The sequence below is a fragment of the Somniosus microcephalus genome, chromosome 13 (genome assembly GCF_052327205.1).
Source record: "Somniosus microcephalus isolate GS21.2 chromosome 13, FLI_Smic_1.0, whole genome shotgun sequence".
NCBI classification, from domain to species: domain Eukaryota; kingdom Metazoa; phylum Chordata; class Chondrichthyes; order Squaliformes; family Somniosidae; genus Somniosus; species Somniosus microcephalus.
The window spans coordinates 88,550,464-88,575,240 of record NC_140999.1 but is presented as its reverse complement, the minus strand read 5'-3'; the positions used below and the strand labels follow the sequence as shown (position 1 = coordinate 88,575,240).

Here is a 24,777-nt window from a genome sequence, read left to right as displayed (position 1 = left end):
GCACACACAACATTGTCTCACACACAAACACACACACAACATTGACTCCCACACACCCATAAAACATTGACTCACACACACACACACCATTGACTCACACCCACACACAACATTGACTCAAACATGCACACGCAACATTGACTCACACGCACACACAACATTGTCTCACACACAAACACACACACAACATTGACTCCCACACACCCATAAAACATTGACTCACACACACACAACATTGACTCAAACTCACACTACATTGACTCAAACACACACACACATTGACTCACACACTCACACATCATTGACTCAAACTCACACTACATTGACTCAAACACACACACAGAACATTGACTCACACATACACACTACATTGACTCAAACACACACACAGAACATTGACTCACACACACACACTACATTGACTCAAACACACACACAGAACATTGACTCACACACACACACATCATTGGCTTGCACACACACACAACATTGACTCACACATGCACACTCAACAGTGACTAACACACTCACACATAACATTGAAACAGACACACACATTGACTCACACACACATGCACACAATATTGACTCACACACACACACACAAACTTGACTCACACACACATTGACTCTCACACTCACACATAACATTGACTCTCGCACACACATTGTCTAACACACACACACAACATTGACACACACACACCATTGACTCAAACACACACACAAAACATTGATCCATACACACACGCAACATTGACTCACACACACGCAACATTGACTCAAACATGCACACAACATTGACTCGCACACACACACACAACATTGACTCAGACACACATGCACAACATTGACTCACACACACACACACACAACATTGACACACACACACACACACAATATTGACTCACACACACGCAAAACATTGACTCAAACCCACACAAAACATTGACTCAAACACACACACAAGCATTGACTCACACATACACACATCATTGACTCACACACACAACTTTGACACACACACAACATTGACACACACACATTGACTCTCACACACGAACAACACTGACTCACACACACAACATTGACTCTCACACACACAATATTGACTCAAACACACACAACATTGACACAAACACGCACAGACAACATAGACTCACACACACACACACAAAATTGTCTCACACACAAACAGCATTGACTCACACACACGCATACAACATTGACTCACACACACAACATTGACCCTCACGTACACACCCCACGTTGACACACACAACATTGACTCGCACACACACACGGCATTGACTCACACACACACATAACATTGACTCGCACACACACACAACATTGACTCACACACGCACACTCAACAGTGACTAACACACACACAAACATCGAAACACACACACACAACATTGACTCACACACACATACACACAACCTTGACTCACACACATCATTGACTCTCACACTCACACATTACATTGACTCTCACACACACAACATTGACTAACACACTCACACAACATTGACTCACACAAACACACATTGACTCACACACACACAACATTGGCTCACACGCACACAAATTTGACACACACACATTGACACACACACACACAACATTGACTCACACACACACAACATTGACTCACACACACACAACACTGACTCACACACACACACAACATTGACTCACACACACACACAACATTGACTCACACACCCACAACATTGCCTCATACACACACATTGACTCACACAAATACACACAACATGGATTCACACACACAACATTGACTCACAGACACACACAACATTGACTCACACACACACACAATATTGACTCTCACACACATACACACATTGACACACACACACACAACCTTGACTCACACACACATTGACTCTCACACTCACACAAAACATTGACTCACACACACACCCAACATTGACTCAAACACACACACAAAACATTGATTCATACACACACGCAACATTGACTCACACACACACAACATTGACATAAACATGCACACAACATTGACTCACACACACAACATTGACTCAGACACACATGCACAACCTTGACTCACACGCACCCCACATTGACTCAAACACACACACACAACATTGACTCACACAAACACACATACACAACATTGAATCACACACACACAACATTGACTCACACGCACACAAATTTGACTCACACACACAACATTGACACACACACACAACATTGACTCACACACACACCACATTGACTCACACACACACACACAAAGCATTGACACACACACACACAACATTGACTCAAACTCACACTACATTGACTCAAAAACACACACACAACATTGACTCACACACACACAGAACATTGACTCAAACTCACACTACATTGACTCAAAAACACACACACCACATTGACTCACACAACATTGACTCAAACTCACACTATATTGACTCAAACACACACACAGAACATTGACTCACCCACACACACAACATTGGCTCGCACACACACACAACATTGACTCACACACACAACTTTGACTCGCACACTCACACACAACATTGACTCACACATGCACACTCAGTGACTAACACACTCACACATAACATTGAAACAGTCACACACAACATTGACTCACACACACATGCACACAACATTGACTCACACACACAACCTTGACTCACACACACAACATTGACTCACACACACACACAATATTGACTCACACACCCACAACATTGCCTCATACACACACATTGACTCACACAAATACACACAACATGGATTCACACACACAACATTGACTCAGACACACACAACATTGACTCACACACACACACAATATTGACTCACACACATACACACAACATTGACACACACACACACAACCTTGACTCACACACACATTGACTCTCACACTCACACAAAACATTGACTCACACACACACACAACATTGACTCACACACACACACAAACTTGACTCAAGCTCACAATTTTGATTCACACACGCTCACACACAACATTGACTCACACACACACATAATATTGACTCACACACACAGAAAACATTGACTCACACACACACAAACATTGACTCACACACACACACAACATTGACACACACACACAAACTTGACTCAAGCTCACAATTTTGATTCACACACGCTCACACACAACATTGACTCACACACACACATAATATTGACTCACACACACACGCAACATTGACTCGCACACACAACATTTACTCACACACACAACATTGAATCACACACCCAACACAACATTGAATCACACACACACTCACCACATTGAATCACACACACACAAAATTGACTCATACACAGACAACATTGGCTCACACACACAACATTGACTCACACACGCACACCATTGACTCACACACGCACACACAACATTGACTCCATATACACACAAACAACATTGACTCACACATGCACACAACATTGACTCACACACACACACATCATTGACTCAGACACACATGCACAACATTGACTCACACACACCCCACATTGACTCAAACACACACACACCACATTGTCTCACACACACAACATTGACTCACACACACACACAACATTGACTCACACACACAGCATTGACTCACACACACACTCACAACATTGACTCAAACACACAACTTTGACACACACGCACACAACATTGACTCAGCACGCACACACAACATTGACACACACACAAAACATTGACTCACACACACAACATTGACTCAAACTCACACTACATTGACTCAAAAACACACACGCAACATTGACTCACACACTCACACAACATTGACTCAAACACACACACAGAACATTGGCTCGCACACACACACAACATTGACTTACACACACACACACAACTTTGACTCGCACGCACACTCAACAGTGACTAACACACTCACACATAACAATGAAACAGATACACACAATGACTCACACACACATGCACACAACATTGACTCACACACACAACCTTGACTCACACACACAACATTGACTCTCACACTCACACATAACATTGACTCTCACACACACACAGACTCACACACACACACACACAATATTGACTCACACACACGCAAAACATTGACTCAAACCCACACAAAACATTGACTCAAACACACACACAAACATTGACTCACACATACACACATCATTGACTCACACACACAACAACTTTGACACACACACACACAACGTTGACTCACACGCAAACACACACACAACATTGACACACACACACAACATTGACTCACACACACAACATTGACTCTCACACGCAACATTGACTCACACACACAATATTGTCTCAAACACACACAACATTGACACAAACACGCACAGACAACATAGACTCACACACACACACAAAATTGTCTCACACACAAACACACACACAGCATTGATTCACACACACACACACACAACATTGACCCTCACGTACACACCCCACGTTGACTCACAGACACACACATTGACTCAAACTCACACTACATTGACTCAAACACACACATTGACTCACACACACACAACATTGACTTGCACACACACACAGCATTGACTCACACACACACATAACATTGACTCGCACACACACACACAACATTGACTCACACACGCACACTCAACAGTGACTAACACACACACACATAACATCGAAACACACACACACAACATTGACTCACACACATCATTGACTCTCACACTCACACACAACATTGGCTCACACACACACATTGACATAAACATGCACACAACATTGACTCACACAGACAACATTGACTCAGACACACATGCACAACATTGACTCACACGCACCCCACATTGACTCAAACACACACACACAACATTGAATCACACACACACAACATTGACTCACACGCACACAAATTTGACTCACACACACAACATTGACACACACACACACACATTGACTCACACACACACACATTGACTCACACACACACAATATTGACTCACACACACACCACATTGACTCACACACACACACACAACATTGACTCAAACTCCCACTACATTGACTCAAACACACACACAGAACATTGACTCACACACACACACACAACTTTGACTCGCACACACACACACATTGACTCACACATGCACACTCAACAGTGACTAACACACTCACACATAACATTGAAACAGTCACACACAACATTGACTCTCACACTCACACATAACATTGACTCTCACACACACATTGACTAACACACACACACATTGACTCTCACACACACACACAACCTTGACTCACACATACAACATTGACTCAAACACACGCACAAAACATTGACTCACACACACACACAACATTGTCTCCCTATACACACAAACAACATTGACTCACACATGCACACAACATTGACTCACACACACACACATCTTTGACTCAGACACACATGCACAACATTGACTCACCCCCACCCCACATTGACTCACACACACACACAACATTGGCTTGCACACACACACAACATTGACTCACACACACACACACACAACTTTGACTCGCACACACACACACAATGACTCACACATGAACACTCAACAGTGAATAACACACTCACACATAACATTGAAACAGACACACACATTGACTCACACACACATGCACACAATATTGACACACACACACACACAAACTTGACTCACACACACAACATTGACTCTCACACACACATTGTCTAACACACACACAACATTGACTCAAACACACGCACAAAACATTGACTCACACACACACACAACATTGTCTCCCTATACACACAAACAACATTGACTCACACACACACACCATTGACTCAGACACACATGCACAACATTGACTCACACCCACCCCACATTGACTCAAACACACACACACACCATTGACTCACACCCACACACAACATTGACTCAAACATGCACACACAACATTGACTCACACGCACACACAAACACACACACAACATTGACTCCCACACACCCATAAAACATTGACTCACACACACACACAACATTGACCCTCACACACACACACCACATTGACTCACACACACACAACATTGACTCACACACTCACACAATATTGACTCAAACTCACACTAAATTGACTCAAACACACACACAGAATATTGACTCACACACACACACAACATTGACTCACACACACACATTGACTCACACCCACCCCACATTGACTCAAACACACACACACACCATTGACTCACACCCACACACATTGACTCAAACATGCACACACATTGACTCACACACACACACAACATTGTCTCACACACAAACACACAACATTGACTCCCACACACCCATAAAACATTGACTCTCACACACACACACAACATTGACCCTCACACACACACACCACATTGACTCACACACACACACACCATTGACTCAAACACACACACACACCGTTGACTCACACCCACACACATTGACTCAAACATGCACACAACATTGTCTCACACACAAACACACACACAACATTGACTCCCACACACCCATAAAACATTGACTCACACACACACACACAACATTGACCCTCACACACACACACCACATTGACTCACACACACACACACACATTGACTCAAACTCACACTACATTGACTCACACACACACACACACAACATTGACTCACACACTCACACAACATTGACTCAAACATACACAGAACATTGACTCACACACACACACAACATTGGCTTGCACACACACACAACATTGGCACACACACACAACATTGACACACACACAACTTTGACTCGCACATGCACACTCAACAGTGACTAACACACTCACACATAACATTGAAACAGACACACACATTGACTCACACACACACACAAACTTGACTCACACACACAACATTGACTCTCACACTCACACATAACATTGACTCTCATACACACATTGTCTAACACACACACACAACATTGACTCACACACACACATTACATTGATTCATACACACACGCAACATTGACTCACACACACGCAACATTGTCTCAAACATGCGCACAACATTGACTCGCACACACACACACACAACATTGACTCAGACACACATGCACAACATTGACTCACACACACACACACACAACATTGACACACACACACACACACAATATTGACTCACACACACGCAAAACATTGACTCAAACCCACACAAATCATTGACTCAAACACACACACAAGCATTGACTCACACATACACACATCATTGACTCACACACACAACTTTGACACACACACACCACATTGACTCTCACACACGAACATTGACTCACACACACAACATTGACTCTCACACACACAATATTGACTCAAACACACACAACATTGACACAAACACGCACAGACAACATAGACTCACACACACACACACAAAATTGTCTCACACACACGCATACAACACAAAATTGTCTCACACACACACACACAATATTGACCCTCATGTACACACCCCACGTTGACTCACACACACACACATTGATTCAAACTCACACTACATTGACTCAAACACACACACACACATTGACTCACACACACACAACATTGACTCGAACACACACACAACATTGACTCACACACACACATAACATTGACTCACACATGCACACTCAAGAGTGACTAACACACACACACATAACATCGAAACACACACACACAACATTGACTCACACACACATACACACAACCTTGACTCACACACATCATTGACTCTCACACTCACACATTACATTGACTCTCACACACACAACATTGACTAACACACACACACATTGACTCACACACACACAACATTGACACACACACACACAACATTGACTCAAACACACACACAAAACATTGATTCATACACACACGCAACATTGACTCACACACACACAACATTGACTTAAACATGCACACAACATTGACTCACACACACAACATTGACTCAGACACACATGCACAACATTGACTCACACGCGCCCCACATTGACTCAAACACACACACACAACATTGACTCACACAAACACACATTGACTCACACACACACACAACATTGAATCACACACACACAACATTGACTCACACGCACACAAATTTGACTCACACACACAACATTGACTCACACACACACAACATTGACTCACACGCACACAAATTTGACTCACACACACACAACATTGACTCACACACACACAACATTGACTCACACACACACAACATTGACTCACACACACACAACATTGACTCACACACACACAACATTGACTCACACACACACAACATTGACTCACACACCCACAACATTGCCTCATACACACACATTGACTCACACAAATACACACATGGACTCACACACACATAGACTCACAGACACACACAACATTGACTCACACACACACACACAATATTGACTCTCACACACATACACACAACATTGACACACACACACACAACCTTGACTCACACACACAACATTGACTCTCACACTCACACAAAACATTGACTCACACACACACACATTGACTCACACACACACACAACATTGACACACACACACACAAACTTGACTCACGCTCACAATTTTGATTCACACACGCTCACACACATTGACTCACACACACACGCAACATTGACTCGCACACACAACATTTATTCACACACACACCCAACACAACATTGAATCACACACACACTCACCACATTGAATCACACACACACAAAATTGACTCAAACACATACACACAATATTGACTCATACACAGACAACATTGGCTCACACACACAACATTGACTCACACACGCACACACAACATTGACTCCATATACACACAAACAACATTGACTCACACATGCACACAACATTGACTCACACACACACACACAACATTGACTCAGACACACATGCACAACATTGAATCACACACACCCCACATTGACTCAAACACACACACACCACATTGTCTCACACACACACACACAACATTGACTCACACACACATTGACTCACACACACACAGCATTGACTCACACACCCAACACAACATTGACTCACACACACACTCACATCATTGACTCACACACACACTCACAACATTGACTCAAACACACAACTTTGACACACACGCACACCACATTGACTCTCACACACACATTGACTCTCACACACACAACATTGACTCAGCACGCACACACAACATTGACTCACACACACAAAACATTGACTCACACACACATTGACTCAAACTCACACTACATTGACTCAAAAACACACACGCAACATTGACTCACACACTCACACAACATTGGCTCGCACACACACACACAACATTGACTCACACGCACACTCAACAGTGACTAACACACTCACACATAACATTGAAACAGATACACACAACATTGACTCACAAACACATGCACACAACATTGACTCACACACACAACCTTGACTCACACACACATTGACTCTCACACTCACACATAACATTGACTCTCACACACACACATTGACTAACACACACACACAACATTGACTCACACACACACACAAATATTGACTCACACACACGCAAAACATTGACTCAAACCCACACAAAACATTGACTCATACACACACACAAACATTGACTCACACATACACACATCATTGACTCACACACACAACAACTTTGACACACACACACACACAATGTTGACTCACACGCAAACACACACACAACATTGACTCACACACACACAACATTGACACACACACAACATTGACTCACACACACACATAAAACATTGACTCACACACACACATTGACACACACACACACACACATTGACTCACACACACAACATTGACTCTCACACACACAATATTGTCTCGAACACACACAACATTGACACAAACACGCACAGAAAACATAGACTCACACACACACACAAAATTGTCTCACACACAAACACACACACAGCATTGACTCACACACACACAACATTTACCCTCACGTACACACCCCACGTTGACTCACACACACACATTGACTCAAACTCACACTACATTGACTCAAACACACACACACACAACATTGACTCACACACACACAACATTGACTTGCACACACACAGCATTGACTCACACACACACATAACATTGACTCGCACACACACACACATTGACTCACACATGCACACTCAACAGTGACTAACACACACACACATAACATCGAAACACACACACACAACATTGACTCACACACATCATTGACTCTCACACTCACATTACATTGACTCTCACACACACATTGACTAACACACACACACAACATTGACTCACACACACACACAACATTGACTCAAACACACACACAAAACATTGATTCATACACACGCAACATTGACTCACACACACACAACATTGACATAAACATGCACACAACATTGACTCACACAGACAACATTGACTCAGACACAGATGCACAACATTGACTCACACGCACCCCACATTGACTCAAACACACACACACAACATTGACTCACACGCACACAAATTTGACTCACACACACATTGACACACACACACACACATTGACTCACACACACACACATTGACTCACACACACACACATTGACTCACACACACACACACAACATTGACACACACACACACATTGACTCAAACTCACACTACATTGACTCAAAAACACACACAACATTGACTCACACACTCACACAACATTGACTCAAACTCTCACTACATTGACTCAAACACACACACAGAACATTGACTCACACACACACACAACATTGGCTCGCACACACACACAACATTGACTCACACACACACACACAACTTTGACTCGCACACACACACACAACATTGACTCACATGCACACTCAACAGTGACTAACACACTCACACATAACTTTGAAACAGTCACACACAACATTGACTCACACACACATGCACACATTGACTCACACACACAACCTTGACTCACACACACATTGACTCTCACACTCACACATAACATTGACTCTCACACACACACTGACTAACACACACACACACATTGACTCAAACACACACACAAAACATTGATTCACACACACACACAACATTGTCTCCCTATACACACAAACAACATTGACTCAGACACACATGCACAACATTGACTCACACCCACCCCACATTGACTCAAACACACACACACCATTGACTCAAACCCACACAAAACATTGACTCAAACATGCACACACAACATTGACTCACACACACACACAACATTGTCTCACACACAAACACACAACATTGACTCCCACACACCCATAAAACATTGACTCTCACACACACACACACAACATTGACCCTCACACACACACACCACATTGACTCACACACACACACACCATTGACTCAGACACACATGCACAACATTGACTCAAACCCACCCCACATTGACTCAAACTCACACCCACACACAACATTGTCTCACACACAAACACACACACAACATTGACTCCCACACACCCATAAAACATTGACTCACACACACACAACATTGACCCTCACACACACAACATTGACTCACATACACACATTGACTCAAACTCACACTACATTGACTCACACACACACACACAACATTGACTCACACACTCACACAACATTGACTCAAACTCACACTACATTGACTCAAACACACACACAGAACATTGACTCACACACACACACAACATTGACTCACACACACACACAACTTTGACTCGCACACACACACACAACATTGACTCACACATGCACACTCAACAGTGACTAACACACTCACACATAACATTGAAACAGACACACACATTGACTCACACACACATGCACACAATATTGACTCACACACACACACACAAACTTGACTCACACACACACACAAAACATTGATTCATACACACACGCAACATTGACTCAAACATGCACACAACATTGACTCGCACACACACACACAACATTGACTCAGACACACATGCACAACATTGACTCACACACACACACACAACATTGACACACACACACACAATATTGACTCACACACACGCAAAACATTGACTCAAACCCACACAAAACATTGACTCAAACACACACACAAGCATTGACTCACACATACACACATCATTGACTCACACACACAACTTTGACACACACACACATTGACACACACACCACATTGACTCTCACACACGAACAACATTGACTCACACACACAACATTGACTCTCACACACACAATATTGACTCAAACACACACAACATTCACACAAACACGCACAGACAACATAGACTCACACACACACACACAAAATTGTCTCACACACAAACACACACACAGCATTGACTCACACACGCATAAAACATTGACTCAGACACACACACACAACATTGACCCTCACGTACACACCCCACGTTGACACACACACACACATTGATTCAAACTCACACTACATTGACTCAAACACACACACACACAACATTGACTCACACACACACAACATTGACTCGCACACACACACAGCATTGACACACACACACATAACATTGACTCGCACACACACACACATTGACTCACATGCACACTCAACAGTGACTAACACACACACACATAACATCGAAACACACACACAGAACATTGACTCACACACATACACACAACCTTGACTCACACACATCATTGACTCTCACACTCACACATTACATTGACTCTCGCACACACATTGACTAACACACACACACATTGACTCACACACACACACAACATTGACTCACACACACACACAATACATTGATTCATACACACACGCAACATTGATTCATACACACACGCAACATTGACTCACACACACATTGACTTAAACATGCACACAACATTGACTCACACACACACAACATTGACTCAGACACACATGCACAACATTGACTCACACGCACCCCACTGACTCAAACACACACACACAACATTGACTCACACAAACACACATTGACTCACACACACACAACATTGAATCACACACACACATTGACTCACACGCACACAAATTTGACTCACACACACAACATTGACTCACACACACACAACACTGACTCACACACACACACATTGACTCACACACACACAACATTGACTCACACGCCCACAACATTGCCTCATACACTCACATTGACTCACACAAATACACACAACATGGACTCACACACACATACACACACAACATTGACTCACAGACACACACAACATTGACTCACACTCACACACATTGATTCACACACATACACACATTGACACACACACACACAAGCTTGACTCACACACACATTGACTCTCACACTCACACAAAACATTGAATCACACACACACACAACATTGACACACAGACACACAACATTGACACACACACACACAAACTTGACTCACACACTCACAATTTTGGTTCACACATGCTCACACACATTGACTCACACACACACATAATATTGACTCACACACACAGAAAACGTTGACTCAAACACACACACAAACATTGACTCACACACACACGCAACATTGATTCGCACACACATTTACTCACACACACAACATTGAATCACACACCCAACACAACATTGAATCACACACACTCACCACATTGAATCACACACACACAAAATTGACTCAAACACATACACACAATATTGACTCATACACAGACAACATTGGCTCACACACACATTGACTCACACACGCACACACAACATTGACTCCATATACACACAAACATTGACTCACAAATGCACACAACATTGACTCACACACACACACAACATTGACTCAGACACACATGCACAACATTGACTCACACACACCCCACATTGACTCAAACACACAACCACATTGTCTCACACACACGCACACACATTGACTCACACACACACAGCATTGACTCACACACCCAACACAACATTGACTCACACACACACTCACATCATTGACTCACACACACACTCACAACATTGACTCAAACACACAACTTTGACACACACGCACACCACATTGACTCTCACACACACACATTGACTCGCACACACACACAACATTGACTCACACACACAAAACATTGACTCACACACACATTGACTCAAACTCACACTACATTGACTCAAAAACACACACGCAACATTGACTCACACACTCACACAACATTGACTCAAACTCACACTACATTGACTCAAACACACACACAGAACATTGGCTCGCACACACACACAACATTGACTTACACACACACACAACTTTGACTTGCGCGCACACACACACACAACATTGACTCGCACGCACACTCAACAGTGACTAACACACTCACACATAACATTGAAACAGATGCACACAACATTGACTCACACACACATGCACACAACATTGACTCACACACACAACCTTGACTCACACACACACAACATTGACTCTCACACTCACACATAACATTGACTCTCACACACACACATTGACTAACACACACACACAACATTAACTCACACACACACACAACCTTGACTCACACATGCAACATTGACTCTCACACTCACACATAACATTGATTCTCACACACACATTGACTAACACACACACACACAACATTGACTCACACACACACACAAGATTGACTCAAACACACGCACACAAAATTGTCTCACACACACAACATTGACTCACTCACACAACATTGACACACACACACACAACATTGTCTCCCTATACACACAAACAACATTGATTCACACATGCACACAACATTGACTCAAACATATACACACAACATTGACTCACACACACACACAACATTGACTCACACACACAAAACATTGACTCTCACACACACAACATTGACACAAACACGCACAGACAACATAGACTCACACACACACACACAAAATTGTCTCACACACACACATACACAACATTGATTCGCACACACACACAGCATTGAATCACACACACACGACATTGAAACACACACACTCACTTCATTGACTCACACACACACTCACAACATTGACACAAACACACACATATTTACTCAAACACACACAACATTGACTCACAGAAACACACAACATTGTCTCACACACACACACAACATTGACTCACACACACACATTGACTCACACACACACATTGACTCACACACACACAACATTGACTCACACACACACATTGACTCACACACACACAACATTGGCTCTCACAAATACACAGAACATTGACACACACAGACACACACAGCATTGACTCACACACACAACATTGACACACACACACGACATTCACTCTCACACCCAACACAACATTGATTCACACACACACACACATTGACATACACACACACAGCATTGACTCACACACACAATGTTGACACACAGACACACCACATTGACTCAAACACACACATTGACTCAAACATGCACACACAACATTGACTCACACACACACACACAACATTGTTTCACACACAAACACACACACAACTTTGACCCTCACACACACACACCACATTGACTCAAACTCACACTACATTGACTCAAAAACACACACACAACATTGACTCACACACACACAGAACATTGACTCAAACTCACACTACATTGACTCAAACACACACACAGAATATTGACTCACACACACACACAACATTGGCTCGCACACACACACAACATTGACTCACACACACACACACAACTTTGACTCGCACACACACACAACATTGACTCACACATGCACACTCAACAGTGACGAACACACTCACACATAACATTGAAACAGTCACACACAACATTGACTCACACACACATGCACACAACCTTGACTCACACACACAACATTGACTCTCACACTCACACATAACATTGACTCTCACACACACATTGACTAACACACACACACAACATTGACTCACACACACACACACACAACCTTGACTCACACATACAACATTGACTCTCACACTCACACATAACATTGTCTCACACACACATTGACTAACACACACACACAACATTGACTCAAACACACACACAAAACATTGATTCACACACACACACTGAATCACACACACACAACATTGACTCAAACACACGCACAAAACATTGACACACATACACACAACATTGTCTCCCTATACACACAAACAACATTGACTCACACACCATTGACTCAGACACATATGCACAACATTGACCCACACCCACCCCACATTGACTCAAACACACACACACACCATTGACTCACACCCACACACAACATTGACTCAAACATGCACACACAACATTGACTCACACACACACACAACATTGTCTCACACACAAACACACAACATTGACTCCCACACACCCATAAATCATTGACCCTCACACACACACACCACATTGACTCACACACACACACACCATTGACTCAGACACACATGCACAACATTGACTCACACCCACCCCACATTGACTCAAACACACACACACACCATTGACTCAAACATGCACACACAACATTGACTCACACGCACACACAACATTGTCTCACACACACCCATAAAACATTGACTCACACACACACACACACAACATTGACCCTCACACACACACACCACATTGACTCACACACATACACACAACATTGACTCACACACTCACACAACATTGACTCAAACTCACACTCCATTGACTCAAACACACACACAGAACATTGACTCACACACACACACAACATTGGCTTGCACACACACACAACATTGACTCACACACACACACACAACTTTGACTCGCACACACACACACAACATTGACTCACACATGCACACTCAACAGTGACTAACAAACTCACACATAACATTGAAACAGACACACACATTGACTCACACACACATGCACACAATATTGACTCACACACACGCACATAACATTGACTCTCGCACACACATTGTCTAACACACACACACAACATTGACTCAAACACACACACAAAACATTGATTCATACACACACGCAACATTGACTCACACACACGCAACATTGACTCAAACATGCACACAACATTGACTCGCACACACACACACATTGACACACACACACACACAATATTGACTGACAGACAAGCAAAACATTGACTCAAACCCACACAAAACATTGACTCAAACACACACACAAGCATTGACTCACACATACACACATCATTAACTAACACACACAACTTTGACACACACACACACAACATTGACACACACACACCACATTGACTCTCACACACGAACAACATTGACTCACACACACATTGACATTCACACACACAATATTGACTCAAACACACACAACATTGACACAAACACGCACAGACAACATAGACTCACACACACACACACAAAATTGTCTCACACACAAACACACACAGCATTGACACACACACACGCATACAACATTGACTCACACACACACACACACAACATTGACCCTCACGTACACACCCCACGTTGACTCACACACACACATTGATTCAAACTCACACTACATTGACTCAAACACACACACACACAACATTGACTCACACACACACAACATTGACTCGCACACACACAGCATTGACTCACACACACACAACATTGACTCACACACGCACACTCAACAGTGACTAACACACACACACATAACATCGAAACACACACACACAACATTGACTCACACACACATACACACAACCTTGACTCACACACATCATTGACTCTCACACTCACACATTACATTGACTCTCACACACACAACATTGACTAACACACACACGCAACATTGACTCACACACACACAACATTGACTTAAACATGCACACATTGACTCACACACACAACATTGACTCAGACACACATGCACAACATTGACTCACACGCACCCCACATTGACTCAAACACACACACACAACATTGACTCACACAAACACACATTGACTCACACACACACAACATTGACTCACACACACACAACTTTGACACACACACACACCACATTGACTCTCACACACACACAACATTGACTCACACACACACACAACATTGACTCTCACACACACTCACAACATTGACTCAAACACCCAACTTTGACACACACACACACCACATTGACTCTCACACACACACCACATTGACTCTCACACACACACAACATTGACTCACACACACACACATTGACTCTCACACAAACATTGACTCAAACACACACAACATTGACTCACACACGCACACACAACATTGACTCACACACACAAAACATTGACTCACACACACAACATTGTCTCACACACACACCACATTGACTCACACATGCACACACATCATTGATTCACACACGGACATACAACAGTGACTCAGACACACACACACACAACATTGGCACACACAGCATTGACTCACACACATGCACAACCTTAACTGACACACACACATTGACTCTCACACACACAACATTGACTCAAAAACACACACACAGCATTGTCTCACACACACAGCACATTGACACACACAACATTGCCTCACACAAACACACAGCATGGACTCACGCACACACAACATTGTCTCACACACTCACACAAAACATAGACTCACACACACACACACAACATAGACTCACACACACATTGACTCTCACACACACACACAAAATAGACTCACACACACACAGTACATAGCCTCACACACAAACACACAACTTTGACTCACACACACACTACATAGCCTCACACATACACACACACAACATTGACTCACACACAACATAGACTCACACACTCACTCTCAAGCACACTTGTGCATAGGCAGACACATTGGCCCAGAAATTCATGTCGGGGATTCCCGCGCATGCAAGCCCCTGACCTACACTTACCTAGCGCGCTGGCAGTTGAAGCCTGGGCCTGCGTCGATTTCCTGTCTGTGGCCCGGTTCAGCTCCCGGCGCGCTGTGCTTGCGTGATCCAGCGGCATAGTTAGTGCGATGCGTCGGCTGGGATCACGTGAGCACTGGGCAACCAAGCGGAGGATGCAAAAGTTCATTCATGAGTTTGACAGTAAGAACTGTCAAACTCATGAAAACTCTGGGCGCCCAAAACAGTACTTAAACTTGAAATAAAATTTAAAAAAACTTCACACTATTTAAATGAACTACAAATAACTTTAAATAACTATTTTAAACAATAATTTAAATTTTTGAAAAAAATAATTTTATAAAAAATCAGGGCTAAAAATACACTTACTTCAGTGTAAAGTCTTTAAAAAATAATAAACCTGTGGAAAAAAAATTCTGATTTTAATTAATAGACCACTTACCTTTTAAAATTAAGTCCTTAAAAGGGTATGATCAGTAAATTCGCGGATGATACTAAAATTGGTAGGGTGGTAAATAGCGAGGAGGGTAGCCTCAGTCTGCAGAACGATATAGATGGGTTGGTCAGATGGGCGGAACAGTGGCAAATGGAATTTAACCCGGAAAAGTGCGAGGTGATGCACTTTGGGGGGTCTAACAAGGCAAGGGAATACACAATGAAGGGAAAGACCCTAGGCAAGACGGAGGGTCAGAGGGATCTGGGTGTGCAGGTACACAGATCCCTGAAGGCGGCGGAACAGGTGGATAAGGTGGTAAAAAAGGCATATGGGATACTTGCCTTCATTAGCCGAGGCATAGAATATAAGAGCAAGGAGGTTATGATGGAGCTGTATAAAACACTGGTTAGGCCACAGCTGGAATACTGTGTGCAGTTCTGGTCGCCACACTACAGGAAAGATGTGATCGCGTTAGAGAGGGTGCAGAGGAGGTTCACCAGGATGTTACCAGGGCTGGAGCGCTTCAGCTATGAAGAGAGACTGGGCAGATTGGGTTTGTTTTCCTTGGAGCAGAGGAGGCTGAGGGGGGACATGATTGAGGTGTACAAAATTGTGAGGGGCATAGATAGGATGGATGCTGAGGAGCTTTTCCCCTTAGTAGAGGGGTCAATAACTAGGGGGCATAGATTCAAGGTAAAGGGCGGGAGGTTTAGAGGGGATTTGAGAAGGAACTTTTTCACCCAGAGGGTGGTTGGAGTCTGGAACTCACTGCCTGAAAGGGTTGTGGAGGCAGAAACCCTCACAACATTTAAGAAGCATTTGGATGAGCATTTGAAATGCCATAGCATACAAGGCTACGGGCCAAATGCTGGAATATGGGATTAGATTAGACAGGGCTTGATGGCCGGCATGGACACGATGGGCCGAAGGGCCTCTATCCGTGCTGTATTACTCTATGACTCTATGACTCTATGTCTGCAAACCTGGAAAAAAAAAGGAAGTTCAACGCGCACGCGCAGACTCCTACTCACACGCGTTCGACCTCTGAACCCCTTGGTTCAGAGGATCGGAAATAACGGTTTCCTGCGCATGCGCTGTGCATGCAGAAAACTGGCAATTCCATCGGTCCCACGCGTGAGTACACGGTGCTTACTCGCGCGTTGGGACACTAATTTCTGGGCCATTAAAGCACTTGCAATCCCAAAAACGCACGCACACATGCAATAAAATACATACAGTCTCACACCTGCACAGTCTTACAAATTCTGAGTCCTAAACAGACTGGGCTGTGCTTTCCTGTGAAGTTTGTGGCATCCCACTCGCTCACACATTTCCTCATGCACACACTCACGTTCCCTACCTCACACTCACACATATGTGTGTCTGTCACCTAGTCTAACTCACAATACAAGGCTTGCATTGAGTTCAATATTTCTAGTGGTGGTCGGGTTTGTAATGATACCTGTGCCGTGAACGGAAAATGACAGTTTCTCTTTCTCATTTTTCATCAGCAAGCAGCAGCTGAGCCCAGCGATGGAGCAGCAGCAAAGGAACTATCACATAACAAAGGTAATCGCTGCTCCCGCAACCGCAACCGCAACAGGGAGGGGAGTGATCAGTGTTGGATGGTTGTGCAAAGTGAACGATAGTGAAATGGAGCTCAGCTTACACTCCAACCCATTTTCACTTCCATTGAGCTCAATTGAAAAGGAAATCGGGCAGGTGTAAAACCAGGCCAAAGATTCGCTATTGCCAATACTGCATTCCCACCCTAGGCAAATTTGTGTCTGTTTCTGGGTGAGGTGGGACCTGTACAAGCCGGAAAGGTTACACCTCAACCCAGCCGGGACCAATATCCTCGCGGGGAATGCGGTGGGGGGGGGGGGGCATTGCTGGTGCTGTTGGGGAGGGTTTAAACTAGCTTGGCAGGGGGATGGGAACCTGAGAGTAGATTCAGAAGGGAGAGAAGCAAAGCTGGAAATGGGATGAAGTAAATTAGTAACTGTGTTTGGAAGGCAGAGGAAACAAGGGCAAGAATAAAAATAGCAAAGGGTTTGGCAGTGTTTAGTGGTATATATTTCAATGAAAGGAGTTGAGTGAATAAGGCAAATGAGCTGAGGGCATAGATAGACACGTGGACATATGATATCATAGCTATTACTGAAACATGACTGAAAGAAGGTCAGGAATAGCAGCTCAACATTCTTTGTTACAGGGTTTTCAGACGAGCTAGAGGTGGTAAAAAGGAGGGGGGTTCGCAATCTTGATTAAAGAAACAATTACAGCTGTGAGGAGGGATGATATGTTAGAAAGATCAGCAAATGAAACCATATACATTGAAGTTAAGAATAAAAAAGAGGCAATTGCACTGCTGGGAGTGTACTACAGACACCCAAATAGTCAGAGGGATATAGAAGAGCAAATATGAAGGCAAATTTCTGAGAAGTGCAAAAACAATAGGGCAGTAATAGTAGGGGATTTGAACTACCCTAATATTAACTATAAGAAGTCACACAACACCAGGTTATAGTCCAACAGTTTTCACCTGAAGGAGCAGCGCTCTGAAAGCTTGTGATTTCAAATAAAGCTGTTGGACTATAACCTGGTGTTGTGTGACTTCTTACATTTGTCCACCCCAGTCCAACTCCGGCAGCTCCACACCATGGCTAATATTAACTGGGATAGAATCAATATAAAAGGTATATGTAATGATCAATAACATGTCATTCTACAGTGGACACTAGGTGGAGCCATAGAGCTGTATATAGCTGTATATATATTAAGACTACACTACCCAGCTGTATGTATATTAAGACTACATTACCCATGAGGCACTAGGCTACCCACAAGGCAGCAGTCAAGATGGAAGCCTCTACAGATACTGTACCTAGTCCACATGTGCCACTAGCAAAAGCTAGCTGTGTTCATAATAAGAATGTCTATTTATTAATGAACATAAGATGGTACCAGGATGGTGAAGATCTGCTGAAAATTGTGAAAAGCAAAATGGAGAATTTGAAGCCACCAGAGCGTTTGAATCTCACAGAAAAATTCGACTACAATTGGCAGACTTTTAAACAGCAATTCGAACTCTACATTGCAGCCATCGGATTCGGTACAAAGCCAGACGCAAGGAAGATAGCGTTGCTGCTTACGGTTGCAGGCCCACAGGCGATAGAGGTATTTAATACATTTGTATTTAATCCAGAGGAGAACAGAGAAAAATTAGAAGATGTGCTAAAAAAATTTGATGCACATTGCTCTCCCAAAAAGAATGAGACCTATGAAAGATACATCTTCTGTTCTCGGACACAGCAGCAAAATGATACTTTTGATAGCTTTATAACTGATCTGAAACTGAAAGCACAGACATGTAATTTCTCTGAGCTCAAAGCATCCATGATTCGTGACCAGATTGTGTTTGGTATTCATGATAAAAAAGTCAGGGAACGTCTGTTGAGAGAAACCGAACTAAGTTTGGAAAATGCGGTGAAAATATGCCAAGCCAGCGAGCTAGCTCGAAAGCACATGAAGACTTTCAGTGAAATCAATAATGATGCGATTGTAATGAGTGATAATGCTGCTGTCGGTGCTGTGTCCTATAAGGGGAAGAAACATGGGCAGAACAGAAATGAAAAGCAATCGGAGGATGAAATTTTTAATTGTAAACGCTGTGGTTACAAACACCAGTTAAGACAATGCCCAGCGTTTGGAAAAATGTGTACAAAGTGTAATGGAAAGAATCACTTTGCCAAACAATGCTTTTCAAAAGTAAAAACTAAGAAAGGGCAATGAGTTAATGTAATTGAGGACACTGATTTAAGTGAGACATTTTTTGTAGGAATGGTGTCATGTGACAATATCAAAAAGGGTACAGAAAATGTGCAGCCCTCAGAAATGGACAATGCTGAACATAAAGTTAATGCAGTAAAAGTGGACAAATGGATGATCCCACTGCAGATAAATGGAGCATTAGTTACATTGAAACTGGACACTGGGGCAAAAGCAAACTTAATCAGTATGAGTGACATAAAAAATATGAAAGAAAAGCCCAAAATACAGAAAAAGTCAGTACTACTGAAGAGCTATAATGGACAGAAAATAGATAGCTTAGGTGTATGCAGACTTAAAGTGACATTCAAAGACAAAGTGCATCATCTCATGTTTTCTGTTGTGGCTGAAAGACTTGATTCGATACTAGGTGACAAAGCTTGTGAAGACTTAGAACTGGTCAAGAGAGTCTACCGTATATACTGTGCCATAAGCAGACCAGATGACTCAGGTGATGAAGCAGAGAGCCCATCAAGGATGAAAAGGCCAAAGGGCATCCATGTCTTCAAAAAGCCTAGTTTCTCCAAGAAGAAAGAAAAAGACTTTAAGGTCAAAGATGTAGTGTATGTGCCTTTAAGAGCCCCATGTGTACTGTAATGCTGGTAATGGCCACTCGGGCTATATAAGCCTGTATATTGTGTTGTATCCGTTAGTTCCCCTCCAGACTTTGTTTAGTAAACACCTATGAACCAAACTCCTGTCTCCAGTGTCTCTATCAACACACAGACACAACAGTGGCGACGAAGTGGAAACGGACTTACCTGCAATTTGGCAGCACCTCAAGGACATCGATTCCTCTGGCGTCCAGAAGAATCAAGAAAGTGAAAGAAGCTGTGGTTTCACCAGCTGGCCAAGCTGGTGGCAGGTACTGCGCTAATCCTTCCTGGGCGTCAGGCTGGGGCTCCAGCGGCTGGCTATACAGCTGGGACAAGCAGCGAAATCGGAGGCAAGCGCTAACAGACGGGGAGGGAGCACTCGGGAGACGGCCGGCGCTGCAAGCAGGTCGGCGTTCAGACCTAGAGAGAAAGTCCGGTGGGAACAAGTCTCCAACTGTAAATAAATAAATAAAAAAAGAACGGAAACCGCGGGAAACAGCGTTGTCATCGGCAGCAGCGGCGGGAAAGCACGGGAAGCGCCATATCTTTTCTGCAGAAAAGAAAGAAAAGTGCGGGAAGCGCCATATCTTTTCTAAGATGCCTAAGTCTGGCAATATTGATGCTTTTGATAACGAGATAGAGGATTGGACCACATATGTGGAAAGAGTGGAGGTATATTGCACTGCAAATGGAATAGAAGATGAAAAAAAAGCTTCAGTACTGCTAAATCTAATGGGCGCAAAGACATACGGGCTGTTACGAAATTTAATCACTCCAGCCAAACCAAAGGACAAGAATTTTAAAGAAATTGTTGAAACCCTGTAGGAGCACTTAAACCCAACACCGCTGCTGATAGCGGAACGATTCAAATTCTTCAAGAGAAATCAACACAAGAATGAAAGTAACGCTGATTACCTCACCGAA

General features: G+C 43.1%; 1 protein-coding gene across 1 annotated transcript in view; it reads left to right on the top strand.

Annotated features, from left to right (window-relative positions):
- LOC147108474 (myosin light chain kinase 2, skeletal/cardiac muscle-like) overlaps positions 1-24,777 on the top strand; it is a 949,466-nt gene that overhangs the window by 189,427 nt on the left and 735,262 nt on the right. The window contains exon 2 of the mRNA XM_086005118.1: positions 20,938-20,995. Coding sequence (XP_085861244.1) covers positions 20,938-20,995 — 58 coding nt within the window. The remainder of the gene's footprint in view (positions 1-20,937; positions 20,996-24,777) is intronic.